A 14,078-nucleotide genomic window follows, 5' to 3' on the forward strand; every position below is an offset into this window, starting at 1 on the left:
GCCCTAGCATGTTGGCTGTAGTTATCTCCGGATAATGCCAGATGCGCTCCTGCGATCGCACAAAATGTTCCTTCGCAACAGCACGAATTTGTTTATCGCCTTTACCCACTGCCTTTCGCACACATACATATTAGAGATTACAAAATACTTGGGTTGGGAGTTGCGCGGCTGGAGTGAGACAATGAGCATCAGGCATATCTTAGGACAGCCTACACCCTGTTTCCCCCCCGGCCCCAAATCCTGCAGGTCCCCGGCCTGTGACGTTTTAGGAAAGGGGCGGAGCTGCAGGGGTGGTTGGCTGAGGCTGGCTCCTGCGCGGTGCAGCTGCGCACGTGTTTCAGCCGGAAGCGCCTTAAGATTCCCGGGGATGGAATCCGAAATGGAAGCGCAGAGCGCCGGGGCAGAGGAGGGCTTTACCCAGGTCACCCGCAAGGGTGGCCGACGGGCGAAGAAACGACAGGCTGAACAGCTGTCCGCAGCTGGAGAGGGCGGGGATGCAGGCCGCATGGACACAGAGGAGGCCAGGCCGGCGAAGAGGCCCGTCTTCCCACCCCTCTGTGGGGACGGGCTCCTGGTATGTGGGTGGGACACTAGGACAGCAACGAGGCAAGGGCCAGACGCGGATCAAGCCGGTGGCCTCTGGGGAATGTTGAAGCTGCGGTGGGGCTGTTCTGCCGTGATGCTCAGAGAGAAGTGATTCTTTGAAGTGTTCAGTTAAAGGAGGCCCTTTGTGGATCAGATGTCATTTTAAATTCCATCACCGTCCCTCCATAGCCTTCTAAGTTGTGTGTTCTTTTATTACAGAGTGGGAAAGAAGAAACAAGGAAAATTCCAGTCCCAGCTAACAGATACACACCATTGAAAGAAAACTGGATGAAGATATTTACTCCTATTGTGGAACATTTGGGACTTCAGATACGCTTTAACTTGAAATCAAGGAATGTAGAAATCAGGGTAAGGAAAATCTCAACCATTTCCCAATACACCAGGCTTTCTCTCCTACAGAGATGAAAAGGCATGAATAGGCTTTACTTAATGGGACTTTACTGTTGTGTGGTTTTTGTCCAGTTTAAAAATTTACCATATTGAGTTTGAACTTCCCAAATGCCTTAAAAATCTGCATTTGATACAAATATTAATTGAATTTGTAAATTAGTTCTGAGATCATGCCAAAATACTGGCTCTGCTTCTTTGTATCTTTTATAATGTTCTATGTCAAATTGAGAAAAGGTCGAGTAAAGAGATTGTCATAAACAGAAGTAGGTAAATAATGAACATAAGCACTTGCTGCTTTACAAGAAGTATATACAGTCAGCGTCGGGGATATGTTCTGAGATATGTTTTGTCAGATGACCTAGTCCTTGTGCGAACATTATAGAGTGTACTTACACAAACTTAGATGGCATGTGTATATTTGTTTATATATGTTTTTCTTATGGAAAACCAAATGTCCCAGCACCATTACTGAATATCAGTCATTTCATCTACTTGATCTGCATTGCCGGTATCCAGTGCCATATATCAGGTTTCTGTGTATTCTCCATTATACTGTTAGGAGACCACCATGGTATGAGCAGTTGGTCACTGATCAAAATGTCATTATGCAGTGCATGACTGTGTTTTAATGGTGCTCTTTTGATTAAAAAATGTATTGTTTTGATAAAAAACATATACATATGTGTGTGTGTGTGTGTATATATATATATTTTTTTTTTGCTCTTTCACTCAGGCTAGAGTGAGTGGCATGATCTCGGCTCACTGTTAATAGGTGCCCGCCACCAAACCTGGCTAATTTTTCTATTTTTAGTAGAGACTGGGTTTTAGCATGTTGGCCAGGCTGGTCTCGAACTCCTGACCTCAGGTGATCTGCACGTCTCGGCCTCCCAAAGTGCTGGGATTATAGGCGTGAGCTGCCCCGCCCGGCCTATGTATATATTTTAAATTCCGTGCTATCAATCCAGGAATTAGACATTAAAATTTACTTTGGGCTTTCTTTTCTGGGTGCCAATTTCATACCAGAATCAATAACCAAAATTAATTATATTTTCATTTTTAAGGATTCTTTTACCATCATCGGGACTGGTATAGTCTCATCTCTGTTAATGGAATATAATAATGGAACAAAGAGAGGCACTATTCTAAATAGTTGATAAAGTTTAAAATATCATAGAACATGATAGAGTAACTCCTCTTTGTCCCTGTTGCCATTCTCTCATTCAGGCTTTTATGGCTTCCTGCCAAGGAGTCTTGTTTCATTGTAGGTTTCCCTTGCTTCATCGTTTGACGTCTCTCCTTTCTCCACTTATCCATCTGCCAGTGCCAGATTAATTTTCCCAGATCACAATGCTTTTATGACATCCTGGCATTTCAAAAGAAAAAAAATTTTTTTTTTTTTTTTTTGAGATGGAGTCTCCCTCTATTGCCCAGGCTGGAGTAAAGTGGCATGATCTCGGCTCACTGCGAGCTCCGCCTCCTGGATTCACGCCATTCTCCTGCCTCAGCCTCCTGAGTAGCTGGGACTACAGGCACCCACCACCACGCCCGGCTAATTTTTTGTATTTTTTAGTAGAGACAGGGTTTCACCGTGTTAGCCAGGATGGTCTTGATCTCCTGACCTCATGATTCACCCGCCTCGGCCTCCCAGAGTGCTGGGATTACAGGTGTGAGCATCTTCAACATTCCTAAAGGAAAAAGTTTTGGACTTAACTTGCTTTTCAAGTAGGAGACTCAGTCACAAGTTTGTCTCTCACGGATCATAAAGTTTGTTTATGTCCATACTTTTTGGTGGCTTTGGCCTTTGAAAGAGGTCCTCTCCTCCCTACTCCTTTCTCTTTCTACTTCAGTTCCAGTATCTTTCCGGGTCTAGCTCAAGTTCTTTCTCTGTTATGGTATGTCCATTTTTCAGTCGTATCTTCGGTGCCTAAACTTTTCATGTGCTTCAACTGTCCTATTTATTGCAAGATAATCACTTTGGATTCCACTAACATTTATTGATGCTGCCATATACCAGACACACAGTGGTATTACACCATGCTCTACATCATTTAGTCTTCAGAATATTCCCATCTTAAAGATGTGAGGAAACTTGGCCATAGTCATCAGGCTAATAAGGGAAATTTTCTGTTATACTAGTAGGGAACACTCAGCATCTTCTACTCTGACCTCCTTATTTTACTGATGAGAAAACTCAAGATCTCAAGTATCTATGGGACTTGTCTAAGGTCACATATAGGATTGGAACTGGGGTCTAGTTTTAAATGGGAAAGCCCTAGGGACTTTCCCATTGCACAAGCCCATATGGTTTTAAATTTGTTGACTACGTGGTCTCTTCAACTAGACCGTGAATGTGCATGGGACAGTGGAAGTAACAATTTTGAAATCAGACCTGTGTTGAAATCTTACCCTTTTTGCTTTTTAGTACTTTAGTTTCCTCACATACGAAGGTGGTCGTATCACTTAACATTCAAAGTTGTTGTGAAGGTTAGAGTTATGGTGTGTAAAGCATGTTATTTATAGTGCGTGTTATTTACAGTGGTAGGCATTTTATGAATAACAGTTATTTCTGCATTTCTCAAATAAACTTTGAGGACAGGTGCAGTGCTTCAATCATTATTTCCCCAATCAGTGCATGCAGGTAGTTAGGCCTGAAGCTGTTGGTTTAAGAAACATCAGCATATAAATGATAACTACGAAGATTAAGTCAGGAATCCCAGGGAAGACTGCCTTGAGAGAGAAGAGAAGAGGACATTGGGCATTGAAGGGATGGACAGAAGGTAGAGGTTCTTCAGAATGCGAGAGATTGGGTTGTGCCAGAGGAGTCTTGCTGTTAACCCCAAAATCTGATCATATAGTGCGGTTAGTTATTTGACACTCTTTGGGTGGAACAGCCAAGCTTTGGAGCTGGGAAGGTTTTGTTTTGCAAATAAAATATAGCACTTATCTGACCAGAACCTGCGTTATACAGAATATATTAGGGAAAGGTGGTGGTGAAGGAAATTCTCCAATAGTGGGAAAGGACATTTCTAGTATTTTGTTAAGACATTTTCTGTTTGATTCTCACCGGTATTTTGTACCCTTTTTTGTTTTTTAACAGACTTGTAAAGAAACCAAGGATGTTAGTGCTCTGACAAAAGCAGCTGATTTTGTGAAAGCTTTTATTCTCGGCTTTCAGGTGGAGGTGAGTAATTCCATGATATCTAAAATGGGGACTTGAAAAATATTCAATGTGAACATTTCAATGGATTAGCCATTAAAAAAAATAAAGGCCAGGCACAGTGGCTCACATCTGTAATCCCAGCAATCTGGGAGGCCGAGGCAGGTGGATCACTTGAGGCCAGGAGTTCAAAATCAGCCTGGCCAACATGGCAATACCCTCCATCTCTACTAAAAATACAAAAAAATTAGCTGGGTGTGGTGGTGCATGCATGCAGTCCCAGCTACTTGGGAGGCTAAGGTGGGAGAATCACTTGAACTGGGGAGGCAGAGATTGCAGTGATTCAAGATCACGCCACTGCACTCCAGCCTGGGTGACAGCGTAAGACTGTCTCCAAGGAAAAAAGAAAAAAAAGCTTTCTAGCGCTAGAGTTTGTGGATTTTAGTTCCATAGTGCTTTGCACTTTACTCTTTTTCAGGTACGCAAATGGAAGGGGCTTCACGGTGTTTGTTTTTATATTATAGGATGCACTTGCCCTCATCAGGTTGGATGACCTCTTCCTAGAGTCTTTTGAAATTACAGATGGTAAGTGTGTGGTGGTCTGTGCTCTTGTGTCGCTGACTTTGTATTGTGATGTGACTCTCAATTTTCTAATAGCATCAGTTGAGCTGTATTTTTAGCAACTTTAAAAAATATATATATATATACACTTCGTGTCCTTTAGAGAAATTTAGTTTATGGTTAAACTTTATGTGGAAGTGGGTGGTACACTTGAATGGCTTGCCTCCTGAGATCTTGTTTTTCTTGTTTAGTTAAACCCCTAAAGGGAGACCATCTATCCAGGGCAATAGGAAGAATCGCCGGCAAAGGAGGAAAAACCAAATTCACCATAGAGAATGTGACACGGACGCGGATAGTTTTGGCTGATGTGTAAGTATCTGATCTTGAGAAAATTATTGTCATATTTGATCTTTTGTTTTAAGAAAGTCATAACAGTTGTATTTTATGTATAATGTTGCTGCTAAATCTTAGTACAGATGCTTCTCATAAACCCATTATAAATTGAAAATATCATAAGTCTAAAATGCATTTAATATGCCTGACTTATGGAACATTATAGCTTAGCCTAGCCTATCATAAACGTTGTCAGAACACACATTAGCCTACAGTTGGGCAAAGTCATCCAACACAAATTCTACTTTATGACAGAGTGTTGAATATTGAATACTGTACTAAAAATGAAAAACAGAATGGTTGTATGTGTATTTGAAGTAGAGCATTCTGAATGTGTATCACCTTTGCACCCTTGTAAAGTTGAAAAATCCCAGTTTGAACCATCTTAAGTTGGGAATCATCTGTATACTTTTGGGTGAATAGATAGTCACCAAGTTTGAAAGAGGCTTAAGTTGAGAAAATTTAAGAAATTATGTATTCTTTTCTCATTTAACAAGGAAGAAATGTTTAGAAATGATATTAAAAGAAATTATTATAGGTGAAGATTTAAATAATATCTCGGGTTGGGTGCAGTGGCTCACGCCTGCAATCCCAGCACTTTGGGAGGCTGAGGCGGGCGGATCACCTAAGGTCAGGAGTTCAAGACCAGTCTGGCCAACATGGTGAAACCCTGTCTCTACTAAATATACAAAAATTAGCTGGGCATGTGGCATGCGCCATTAGTCCCAGCTACTCAGGAGGCTGAGGCAGGAGAATCACTTGAACCTGGGAGGAGGAGGTTGCAGTGAGCTGAGATCGTGCCACTGCACTCCAGCCTGGGCGACAGAGTGAGACTCTGTCTCAAATAAATAAATAAATACATATATACATACATACATACATACATACATACATACATACATACATACTTAAGGGAATCTGTTAAATCACTAGGGGAGAACAAGCAATCACTATTTCAGATGCCCTTGTGAGTCTTTAGAAATATATATCTACTTTATATATATACATATATATGTTAAGGCCTTTTATTAAAGGAGGGGAATTTCGTACATTAAGGAAAACTAGAGAGCAGTTACATGTGAACATAAATAAGATGATAGGGGCTTAAAATAAAGGTGCCAGAAGTGAAGCTGGGATTACCCCTGTTGAGGTTGAAGCTGCCCAGGCTGGGGATCTTACTGGCAGATGGCTCAGAGATTATATAATGCTTTGAAGGTGGGAAACTGAACAGTTGATTGAGAGGAGGAGGGTTGTACCTGCGACTAAATCCTGAAATAATTTCATTTAATATCTCAATTTTGCTCCATACTGAAGGACTCTTCATTATATAGAATCTAAATTTTGTACATTCTTTATACTTTAAGGATAACTATACTGCTGTGTTGGTGGCCCTCTTTACCTGAAGCCAGGAATATAATTACATTGTTTGATCTATGGATTGAGCCTAGAGTCAGAAATATGGACCCCTGGGAGAAGCTATTTTGAACTGGAAATGTGCAAATGCACACCACATTTAAAAATATGGCCAAGCATGGTGGCTCACATCTGTAATCCCAGCACTTTGGAAGGCTGAGGCAGGTGGATGGCATGATCTCAGGTGTTTGAGACGAGCCTGGGCAACATGGTGAAACCCCTTCTCTACAAAAAAAATACAAAAATTAGCCAGGTGTGGCGGCCCACACCTGTAGTGCCAGCTACTTGGGAGGCTGAAGTGGGAGGATCACCTGAGCCTAGAAGGTTGAAGCTGCAGGGAGCCACGATCATGCCACCGTACTCAACCCTGGGTGACAGAGTGAGACTCTAACAAAATAAAAATAAAAATACCACATATAGTCTGGGCACAGTGGATCATGCCCATAATCCCAGCACTTTGGGAGGCCAAGGTGGGAGGAAGGAATGCTTGAGTCCCAAAGTTCAAGACCAGCCTCGGCAACATAGGGAGATCCCATCTCTACAAAAAGTATAAAAATTAGGCGTGATTGTGCACACCTGTAGCCCTAGCTACTCAGGATGCTCAGGTGGGAGGATTGCTTGAACCAAGAATGTCAAGGCCACAGTGAACCATGATGGCACCACTGCACTCTAGCCTGGGTGACACAGTGAAACCTTGTATCCAAAAAATAAAAAATTAATTAATTTTTAAAAATCCATATACAGATGCTCCTCACCGTATGGTGGAGTTACGTCCAGATAAACCTGTTGTAAATTAAAGATCTCGTAAGTCAGAAGTTCATTTGATACTTCATTTGATATCATAGGATACTTCTCTTTGAAAACTGAAGAGCATTCTGAATGAGTATCACTTTGGCGCAATTATAAAGTCAAAAAAAAAATCTTCAGTTAAATCATCGTTAACTCATGGACTGGCTGAGTAGCTCTGAAAGCTTTCATGAATTTAGAAATCCATGGCCCAGCACGGTGGCTCACACCTGTAATCCTAGCACTTTGGGAGGCCGAGGCGGGCGGATCACCTGAGGTCAGGAGTTCAAAACCAGCCTGGCCAACATGGTGAAACCCAGTCTCTACTGAAAATACAAAAAAACTAGCTGGGCGTGGTGGCACATGCCTGTTATCCCAGTTACTTGGGAGACTGAGGCAGGAGAATTGCTTGAACCTGGGAGGCGGAGACTGCAGTGAGCCGAGATTGCACCACTGCATTCCAGCCTGGGCGACAGAGCAAGACTCCATCTCAAAAAAAAAAAAAAAAAAAAAACAAACGACTAGGCGTGGTGCCTCACACCTGTAATTTCAGCACTTTGGGAGGCTAAGGCGGGTGGATCACCTGAGGTCAGGAATTCGAAACCAGCCTGGGCGACAGTGAGACTCTGTCTCAAAAAAAAAAAAAAGAATTTAGAAATCTAAAACTGTAACTGATTTGCCAATGAAATTATATAGTCTGTCATTAAGTTTATTACTGGTAAACTTATAAGTATATTTATAAGTGTTAACCTAAAATTTACTAGTTAAACCAACTTTTTAAAAGTTTATTGTGGCATAATTTACATACAATAAAATTCTCCTGTTTTAAGTATCCTGTTTAATGAGTTTTTGGCAAGTGTATATTGTAGTCCCATGACACTCATACAGTTCTCTTACCCTGAAAGTTCCCTCGTGCATCTTTATGGTCGGTTGCCTGCCCCCACCCTTTTCTGGGACAACCATTGCTCTAATTTCTGTCACTCTTATTTTGCATTTTCTAGAAATTCATATGAATGGAAATACACAGTATGTAGGCTTTGGTGTATGACTTCTCTTAATTAGCATGTTATTTTGGATTTCTCCATTTTGTTGGGTGTATCAGTAGTTCCTTTTTATTGGCAAGTACTATTTCATTGCACAGGGATACTGTTGACCCTTGAATATTGCAGGGATTAGGGATGCTGAACCCCCAACATGGTTGAAAATCCATGTATGTATGACTTGACTCTCCTAAAACTTAACTACTCCTGCTTTTGGCTGGAAGCTATACCAATAACAAACAGTTGATAAACACATATTTTGTATGTTATATGTATTGTATACTGTACTCTTTCATAAAGTAAGCTAGAGAAAAGAAAATGTTATTAAGAAAATTATAAGGAAGAGAAAATCTATCTACTATTCATTAAGTGGAAGTGGATCTCATAAAGGTCTTCATGGTGAACAAGCTAAGGAGGACGAGGAAGAGGGGTTAATCTTGCTGTCTCATGGGTGGCAGAGGAGGAAGACGTGGAAGGGGAGGCAGGAGAGGCAAGCATACTCTGGAACTTTACAGAAATACATTGTAATTTCTGACTTTTTTGCCCTTTCACTTCTCTAAAAATGTTTCTGTAGGGTACCAGTCCTCCTCCACAGTTTGTTTAGTTTCAGTGCCCACGTCATAAAAGGGTCTATGTCATAAAAGACGTCAAAAGCATCTTGAATAATCAGAAACCTTCTGCCAAATTGTCTAATGTCACCTTGTTTTCTGACACTGCTGCTTCTACATCATCTTCCTCATCACCCGGCACTGCTTCAGAGGCACTCACCTCCATCAAGTCGTCTTCTGTTAATTCCTCTGGCATAGTGTCTGTTAGCTCTTGATTTCTCCGAGATCCATATCTTGAAACCCTTCACCCCTCACTTTTGGCCATATCCACAGTCTCTTTCATGATTTCTTATTTGGCTCTGTCGTAAATCCTGTACTGTCATGCAAAACCTCTGGACATGGTTTTCTCCAGCAGGAATTTATAGTTGCAGGCGTGAGGCTTTCACAGCTTTTTCCATAATAATGACAGTGTCTTCAATGGCATAGTCCTTCCAGACTTTTACGATGTTCTTTCCATCAAGTTCTCTTCCATAGCAATGACACTATTTTCCATAGAGTAGTGTGTGTAATGAACCTTAAAGGTCTTTATGACTACCTGTTCTGGAGGCTGAATTAGAGAGTGTTTGGGTGCAAGGAGACCACTTTGTTGCCTTTCAGTGTTGAACTCATGGGGTTCTGGGTGGCTAGGACATTGCTCAACATCAAAAGAGCTTTAAAAGGCATTTCTTACTGGCAAGATACTTCCTGACTTCAGGGAAAAAGCATCGATGGAATCAATCCAGAAAAAGAGCTCTCCTTGTGCAAGCCTTCTTGTACATCCAGAAGACAGGCCACTGGTGTTTACCTTTTCCCTTCAAGGATCGGGGTTAGCAGCTTTATAGATAATGGCAGTCCTGATCATAAACCTGACTGCATTTGCACAAAACAGTAAAGTTTAGCCTATCCCTTCCTGCATTAAATCCTGGTGTTTGCTACTCTTCTTTACTAATAATTGCCCTTGGTGACATTTTTTTCCAGAACAGGACATTTTTCATCTGCACAAAAAACCTGTTCAGGCAGATATTATTTCTCCTCAGTGATTTTCTTAATGGCATCTAGGAACTTGTCTGCTGCCCTTTGGTGAGCAGAAGCTGCTTCTCCTGTTATCCTGACATTTTTAAAGCCACCTCTTTCTAACATTATCAAACCATCCTTTGCTGGTGTTAAGTTCTCCAGCTTTAGATCCTTCACTTTCCTTTTGCTGTAAGTTGTCATATAATGACTTAATTTTTTTCTCCATCATATTAGACTCTATAGATATGTCTTAGAACAATCTTGCACCCACATAAAAGCTGCATTTCCAATTTGAGATTGTCAAGAAAAGAATCGTAAGATCTATAAATTTGGAGAGGAAACTTTATTTCTTAGGAAGGGTTGCAGTCTGCAGGGTGGCCATTCTTTTTTTTTTTTTTTTTTTTTTTTTTTTTTTTTGAGACGGAGTCTCGCTTTGTCGCCCAGGCTGGAGTGCAGTGGCGCAATCTCGGCTCTCGGCTCACTGCAAGCTCCGCCTCCCGGGTTCACTCCATTCTCCTGCCTCAGCCTCTCTTGAGTAGCTGGGACTACAGGCGCCCGCCACCACGCCCGGCTAATTTTTTTTTGTATTTTTAGTAGAGACAGGGTTTCACCATGTTAGCCAGGATGGTCTCAATCTCCTGACCTCGCAATCCACCCGCCTCGGGCTCCCAAAGTGCTGGGATTACAGGTGTGAGCCACTGCGCCTGGCCAGTTCACCTTTTTCTTGTACTGTCATGACTTTTCTGTGCTTCTTTGGAGCACTCCCAACGTCACTAGTGGCACTTTATGTGGGACCCACCCAACATGGGTCCCATGGTCCCAAAGCTTACAATATTGCACTAAGATTAAAAATAGGCAAGAACCTGCGAGAAATCACTTTCTACTGTGATAGACAGTTTATTGGAGAGTCAAAACTGCTCATGGGAGATGATCAGCATCACATGTGATCAGCATCACATGGCATTCTAAGTGGATACTTGCAACACCTGAGCTCACCACAAGATCAATAGGTGGTGGCTGTGAAGTTGTCGTACAGTATGCAGTACAGTTAATTTTATGGAGTTATGATTTAATACTGCATCTTTGCATTTGTTTCCATTTCTCTTGACTACAAATGGCATCATATATGGCTCGTGTTTGTGTGCGTAAGTTTTAACTTTTTATAATAGATTTGTGTATATTTTATGGTAGTAAATAAGATAGACTAGTACCTACATACAGTTTATGCATTCATGACATAGCTTTTTCTTAATTTTTTTGACAATACTTAGCTCCTCTCTGGATTTTTTCAAATCTCCAAAATATCTTCCAATATATGTGTTGAAAAAAATTTGTGTGTAACTGGACCCATGCAGTTCAAACCTATTATTCAAAAGTCAGCTGTATTACATTTTGTTTATCCAGTCACAGTAGGTGTACATTTGGGTTGTTTTCAGTTTGTGGCTATGTGAATAATGTTGCTACTGAATTACTTACATCTTTTGTGTTTTCTTACAAACTGAATTACAAACTACTTGAAATTAAGAGATGTACTATCTCTTGCTTTTGCTGTAGACAGGCTAGTTGGAAATCTACGTTTAACAGTTTATATTAATTATAATAAAGCTGTTAGATGGGCTGTTGTGTACCTATAAAAGTTATTTTTGATGAGTTGCCAATAACCTGGCAAAATACAGTATAATGTGAGCCAGATAGAAAACTAAAAACAATTGGTTCCAGGTATATTTAATACAAGCAGATGGGAAATGATGTTGCCTCTGTGTCTTGAAGCCTCCATTCCTTTCCAACTATTGCCCCATGACTTTGGTTCTTTCTGCAGCAAAACTACTCCCACTTTATCTGTTCTTGTTGTATTTATTTCCTCATCTGTCATGCTCTGTTTTAAATAATTTTAATCAAAGTTAAACATACACATAGTTTTAAAAAGCCAAATATTGGCCGGGCGTGATGGCTCACACCTGTAATCCCAGCACTTTGGGAGGCCGAGGCGGGCAGATCACAAGGTCAGGAGATTGAGACCATCCTGGTTAACACAGTGAAACCCCGTCTCTACTAAAAATACAAAAAATTAGTTGGGCGTGGTGGTGGGCACCTGTAGTCCCAGTTACTTGGGAGGCTGAGGCAGGAGAATGGCGTGAATCCAAGAGGTGGAGCTTGCAGTGAGCCGAAATTGCGCCACTGCACTCCAGCCTGGGGGACAAAGCGAGACTCCGTCTCAAAAGAAAAAAAAAAAAGCCAAAAATTTCTACTGCCTACCTCCATTTCACCCTTTTCAGGGGAACCAATTTCAACTCTTTTAGCTTATCTTAAAAAATTACTTGTCTCTATTTCCAGATATTTTGTTCATATACAGCCTCTTATTTTTCAGATTCACTATTGACTTTCTACCATCAAAGATGAAGATTTAGCTGTCTTTCACCCTCTTACTTCCACTGCACACACTCAGCCTTTCTGACACTCCGATTTATTCTTCTCTGTCCTCCTGATGGTCCCCTTGTGGTTTTTGTTAGATTCATGTTCAGTATTACCTGAAAACAGAAATCAGTGCTCAGGGTACTTACAGCTGAGCCAGGTGAAATACTGTGACTGCCTTATGTTTCTTTTGCAGCATTGTTTTCACTTGAGGAAGTAACTCTTATGTGTCTATGTCCTTTCTTCCATTTTCATCGTACTAATTCAGTAAGAAGCTATACGTTGTCTGTATCTCCTCTTGATGTATTCGAATGCATCTAATATTTGAGAAATCTCTCCTGGAGATGTCTATTCCAAAAACACCCCCATGCTTTCTGCCTGCATTCTGGCTGCACAGCCATCATCCTGGGTTCCCTGTCCCCTGCCTCAGAGTCTCTTTCCCGGAGTTCTGCTTCTTGACATTCCCGCTGCTGATTCAGGCATCAGTTGACTTGGGTCTGCACAGTCAGTTCCATCTCCTCCATCTGCTTTCCACCTTTCTGGACTTTGCTACTGTTATCACTCTCTTCTTCCTTTTGGGCTTACGTCTTTCCTGTCATTTTAGTGGAGTTTGAGGAAGGAGCATTTGTAAATGTTTGTTTTGTTCATCTGCAGGTGTCTGGAGGAAGAGCATTACAGAGGAAGGGGAAAGCACAAAGATCTTGAGTTGAGGGCACATCTGGCAGTGAGCAAGGAGGCTGGACCAAGGACGAAAGGGAGAGAGCGGAGAGTGTTAGATGAGTCAAAAATAATAGGGCCTTGAGGTCATCATAAGGACTTTGGCTTTTACTCTGAGTGAATAGGAAGTCATTGGATGATTGTGAGCAGAGGAAGGGAGGTGGGATGTGAGGGGGCGAGGGGCAGTGAAGGTGGGTAGGATCCATAGATGGGAGGTCCTGGGATGGGGTGAAGGATTATTTGTGTAGATATGAGCTAGAATGACAGAAAGTGGTGAAGGGAGAGTTGGATGTTTGAAATCGAAATTATGGGGGGCTGCAGTTTTTGGTAATGACCAAGTCCAGGGTGTGACCATGGATGGAAGAGGCTGGAGTAGGGTGGAAAACAAGACCCCATGTTGGCATAAAGGATATCAAGGACCTGAGAGGCTGGCATGTTGGGATTATCATCTTCATGGGTATTGACATGATCGAGCATGGTGATGGGGAACAGCAAGAGAAAGACAGCGAGCCAGGAGCTAACGTCTTCACAGGTGATCTGCAGGGGCAGCTGAGGACCGCAGCCAGGCAGGGTGGTGGGTGATGTGGCCTGAGAGCAGATCCAAAGCCAAAGGGTTTTTAGGGAGGCAGGAGGGAGAGCATGTGGTCTGGATGTGGCATGAAGGCACCTGCTCCTCCCCCAGGCCCAGAGGTACCTAGTTTGTGGAGGAAAAACTGGCCACCATTTGAGATCTGGCCTTAGTTAAAGCCAGAAGGTGAAGGGAATATTAACAGGGGTTGAAGATATAGAAGCTTTAGCTGATTTGTACAGGGCACAGTGAAAACAGTTTGGAAGATGGACTCAAAAAGGCAAAATTGTATCTTGTCAGTTTTGTCATTCAGTAAAGAATGCCCATTAAAAGGGTCTAAATGATCCTCAGAGCCCTGAAGAAATTTAGATAATCTTTAGGAAACTTTGCAGTTGAAAACCAATTATGTTGAAATTGAGTACAGTATTGCATTT

At 41.7% G+C, this 14,078-nt stretch overlaps 1 protein-coding gene across 2 annotated transcripts in view; it reads left to right on the plus strand.

Moving 5' to 3' along the window:
- Window positions 1-268: 268 nt before the first annotated feature.
- The window catches only part of PNO1 (partner of NOB1 homolog), a 40,966-nt gene continuing 27,156 nt past the window's right edge, over window positions 269-14,078 (plus strand). For both annotated transcript variants that reach the window (XM_030827944.1, XM_003262476.4), the window contains exons 1-5: window positions 269-574; window positions 805-954; window positions 4,094-4,177; window positions 4,678-4,738; window positions 4,966-5,083. In XM_030827944.1, coding sequence (XP_030683804.1) covers window positions 368-574; window positions 805-954; window positions 4,094-4,177; window positions 4,678-4,738; window positions 4,966-5,083 — 620 coding nt within the window. In that variant the 5' untranslated portion in view covers window positions 269-367. The remainder of the gene's footprint in view (window positions 575-804; window positions 955-4,093; window positions 4,178-4,677; window positions 4,739-4,965; window positions 5,084-14,078) is intronic.

Source organism: Nomascus leucogenys, chromosome 14, assembly GCF_006542625.1.
Source record: "Nomascus leucogenys isolate Asia chromosome 14, Asia_NLE_v1, whole genome shotgun sequence".
In the NCBI taxonomy this organism is placed as follows: domain Eukaryota; kingdom Metazoa; phylum Chordata; class Mammalia; order Primates; family Hylobatidae; genus Nomascus; species Nomascus leucogenys.